At 60.5% G+C, this 4,065-nt stretch overlaps 1 protein-coding gene across 1 annotated transcript; it reads left to right on the top strand.

Annotated features, from left to right (window-relative positions):
* Positions 1-631: 631 nt before the first annotated feature.
* On the top strand, positions 632-769 carry BLACAT1 (BLACAT1 overlapping LEMD1 locus). Its single transcript, XM_070384419.1, has one exon. The coding sequence runs from the start codon at positions 656-658 to the stop codon at positions 755-757; it is 102 nt and encodes a 33-aa protein (XP_070240520.1). The 5' UTR covers positions 632-655; the 3' UTR covers positions 758-769.
* Positions 770-4,065: the final 3,296 nt, after the last annotated feature.

Raw genomic sequence — 4,065 nt, 5'->3', positions numbered from 1 at the left:
GGGTGCTGAAATAACTGTCTGCTCTCTGCTGAGGAGGGTGTGGACTCGGGCTGGTCAGGGGAAGTGCCTCTTGTGCCCCATAGGTTTCCCAAAGGGCCTCAGACAAATCAGGGCTGTGAGGGGCACAGGGAATCCGAGACTCAGTGCCAGGTGTCGGGTGGTGCTGGCTGAGGGGCTGCCCTCAAGGCCCCCGAAGGCCGCCCTTGGATCGCGAGACTGTGTGGTCCCGAGGACCCGGTGGACACCCGATGCCCGCGGTGGCACAGCGCAGAGCTCACTCTGAGCTGGCATGCTGCCTGCCCCCAGCCGCAGGTGTGCGGGGACGAGGCAGCCGCAGGTGCGGGGACGGGGAGGCCGAGGGTGGGCGGCGACGAGGCAGCTGCAGCCAGGCCCCCCTCTCCCTGGGCTCGCCCGGCTCCAGTCTGAGGCGGGACTCAGCTCCACAGAGACCAGGACGCGAGGAGCTGTCAGAGACCGCCATTTGGTGACTGGCCCCACCCTCAGCGCCGGGAGAGGCCCCATGGGGCCTCTGCAGCCTTGGGGGTCCCCGGGGTGAACCCCAGCTTGCTTCTCTCTCCTGCCTCTCTCCCACCCCCTTCCTCCTCTGCCTTTCCCTGCAGATCTCTGGTGAGTAGTCCCCGGCCTGGCCCAGGGCATGCCCCAGTTCACTTTCGCTTGCTTCTGTGGCCTCCACGGTTTCTGCAAGATGAAGAGGAAGAAGGAGGAAGCTCACAGGCAGCGGGAAACAGCGGTGTGAGCGGAACCGGGGGCCCTTCTTCAGCCCCTGCCCCTGGCTGAGGCTTGGAGCAGGAAGCCTCCCTCTGACCGGGGCTCTTCTCAGGTGACCCCTGACCCCATCTCACCTGTAGACAGCAGCCTCCTCCGTGTGGCCTGGCCTCCTGCCCCTGAGTTTCCAGTCCCAAGAGCTCCCTGAAGAGAGACCCCGGTCACACCAGGGGAAGCCCAGGATCTGCTGTGGGCCTTCCAGAGTCAGAGAAGCCCCAGGGAGGCCCCAAGAATGAAGCATCTTCCTGCCCTGGAGGCTTCTGCCCAGAGCAACCACTCCCATGAGGGACATACTGCCTGGGGCCAGGAGAGCTGCTGCAAAATAGGAAACCGGCCTCTCTGCCAGAGAAACTCCAGCAGCTTTGACCCCGGGGAAGCCTCAAGCAGGTGGAAGCGTGAGGCAGACCCCTCCTAGCCTAGGATGGAGTCTGCCCTGGGATCTCAGGACGTGAGCCCGGAGCCACCTCTGTGGGAGTGCAGCCAGGAGCTGAGTCCCCTGCCCTCCATACCCTCCCGGCGTCCCGCTGGGCCCGGCCGCAGGGAGGCCCCCTGAGCGTGGTAGAGGGACAGGGACATGGAGGGACAGAGACAGACATCTGTCCTCAGCTCAGCGGGCCGCCTGTCCTCTGCCCCACTCTCCTCCACCATGGAGTGCAGCCTTCCCTCCAGCCCAGCTCACCTCCGCCCAGCCTGGCCTCACTTGCCTCCACTGGGCCTCCTCAACGGCAGCTCAGATGTGGCGGGACCTCCTCAGGGACTGCCCTCCGGGCCCAGACCGAGGGACCCCTTTCCTGCACTAAACCGAGCCCCTCCTTTGCTCTCCCGTCTTCTCGCCTCACTCACCTGTCCCTTCCTTGTCTTCTCAGAAGCCATAGCGGGGAATGCTTGCATGTGGTGCCTTTAGGGGACACTCTGATACCCTCCTGGACGTGTCCCCTAATCCTATCTTCAGGGTCAGAATCTATCCCCACTCCCAGCCTGTTTCCAGGAGGCGGGAAGCAAAGGAAAATCCGTTTCCTTCCTTCTCTGCCTGCCTTCCTCTGTCCTCTCGTTTTGATGAAACCTGGCCTTCTGTCACTGTGTCTGGACCTCTCAGGTGCTAGAGGGTCACACACAGCGAAGCCAACAGCTGAGGCACGCTAAGCAGATTCTGCGTCTTGAGCGAGTCTGCCGTCTACTTCGTCACTGGAACAACTCAGCCCAGGAACACACTCTGCATCCAGGGACAAAATAGCCTTGCTGACACATAACAAGTGACCTGGGTAGAGGAGGTCAGGGTCAGCACAGAAGGGGCTGTGCACCCTCTGCTTGGAATGTGCCCATCTCTGGGTAGTGGGGGAGGGCAGGAGACCTGCTGTTTCTTCTGGAAGCAAGGGCATGTGCCATCCTGGCAGCCTTTGTCCCGCCAGCCCCACACTCAGGGGCATTTCCTGAGCTTTGAGCAGATGTGGTGGATTCCAGGTCCTCTTTGCAAGGCCAGAGCACAGCTTAAGATCTCTTTCCTCCCAGCCTCCAGCACCCTCCTTTGCCCTCACCGCCGAGCCCCAGCCCTCTACAATCTGTTATTTCCTTTTACATCCAGAGAATTATAAACAAATCCTTCCCTCGAGGAAGGAGTAATAATGGCCACTGGGGTTGCAAGGGACAGAAGAAAACCTCCCTGGTTCTTCAGCCTCCTGAACAGTAGCGGCCTCAGATGAGGCAAAGAGATGGTCAGGAAAGCTTCCCAGGGTCCTGGTATGAGGCCACAGAGCCCTCCGGGTGGCTGGAGACAGCTCTGGCAGTTGCCTGCGAGGCTGCAGCCCCAGCGAAGTCACTTCTGTGGCGGAGGATGAAATTGTATCCCTAGAGACCGAGGTGTTGGGTGTCCTGTCCTGACCACACGGGTTGACCTGGAGGAAAGGTCAGGAGAGTGGGGAACACGCGGGAGGGGTGGTGAATGAGAGCTTCTCTGCTCTCAGGCCCGGCAGGGATTTCAGCTGCAGGGGTTTGGCCGTGAGCCGGTTCGGGGAGAGCTGCTTCCCCCAGGGGAACTCCCTTGGCTCTGGAGGGATACTGGATACCTTGAGCCCCCGCTCTGGAAACATGGAAAGGTCCCAAGGTCACGGCCCAGCTGTGCCTGCAGACAGCTGCCCTTGGCCTCGCCTCCAAGCCATGGCCCCTTTTCCGTCCCACGCTGAGGTTGAGGCAACCCAACAGCTGAGTAGGAGGCGGCGGCAGCTTCCTGGCAGCTTACCCCACCGTCTACTGTCCCTTAGTTTCGATCTCAGGGAAACGGGGACTTCACTCCTCTCAGAGTCTCGAAGGTGAGCCCAGGGCACGGGTTTCACCCCACAAGGCAGAAGCAGCCCCGGCATCCACAGACCATGCTCCCCGGGCAGCGGACTTGGAGCCCAGGCTCTTCTTCCTCCAGTTCCTTGTGTGTGTGTGGTGGGGAAGGGGGCGGGGGGGGGAGGTCAGCGGACTTGGAGTCCAGGCCCTTCTTCCTCCTGTTCCTTGTGTGTGTGTGTGTGTGTGTGTGGAGGGGGGCGGGGTCTGTCGCCTTGCTTCCGGCCCTAAGTCTCCTTCCCAGAGATCAGGTGGTACTTGTGTCCTCCCCGTTTCCAATTCCCTCCAGTCCAGCGTTCTCTCCCAGACCCCACCTTGAGGAGGTGATGGTTCTGAGGAGGGGTCGGGCCTCCTGGCCTTGCCGCGTGGCAGGAGTCCTTGTGGACACGTGGGAAACCTTAGTTTCCCCGTCTGTCAAAGGGAGACCTCCCCAGGCGCACTTCCCCTCCATGTGGGCTGTTGAGCGGCAGGATAAAGAGATGTGAAGGGTGCTTGAGGCTCCCATGACTTGACTGTTGTCTGGGACCCTGGCCGGAGGGCCCCCAGGGGTCTTTTTTCTTGTCTCAGGTCTTTTTTTTTTTTTTTTAGAATGTCATTTCCTTCTCCGGAGCATATGAGTCAATGGGACAGTACAGGGAGATTATTCTGTTTTGAGGAAAAAAGCAGTAATTTAAGTGCAGTATGTACAAGTGAGCACAGTGGGATGCAAAGAACATCGAGCTGGGAACCAGGACTCCTGGGCTCCAGCCCTGCTTGGTCACGGACAGTGGTGTGGCCTTAGGCTAATTATGCTGTGTTTCTGGGACTCCGTTTCCTCAACTGTAAAGAGAGAACTGCACTAATGTCCTCTAAGTTCCCTCCAGACTCCAGGGTTCTGTGGGTCTGGGAGGTCAGTGGGGCCCGGGGCTGTGGAACCAGAGCACTGGCAGATTTCCTGTGCCCCCGCTGGAG

Source organism: Bos mutus, chromosome 16, assembly GCF_027580195.1.
Source record: "Bos mutus isolate GX-2022 chromosome 16, NWIPB_WYAK_1.1, whole genome shotgun sequence".
In the NCBI taxonomy this organism is placed as follows: domain Eukaryota; kingdom Metazoa; phylum Chordata; class Mammalia; order Artiodactyla; family Bovidae; genus Bos; species Bos mutus.
This window is presented reverse-complemented; position numbering and strand designations above follow the sequence as displayed.

Excerpts from the sequence above, each read along its gene's own strand:
- BLACAT1 (XM_070384419.1), top strand. The coding sequence starts at position 656 with ATGCCCCAGTTCACTTTCGCTTGCTTCTGTGGCCTCCACGGTTTCTGC.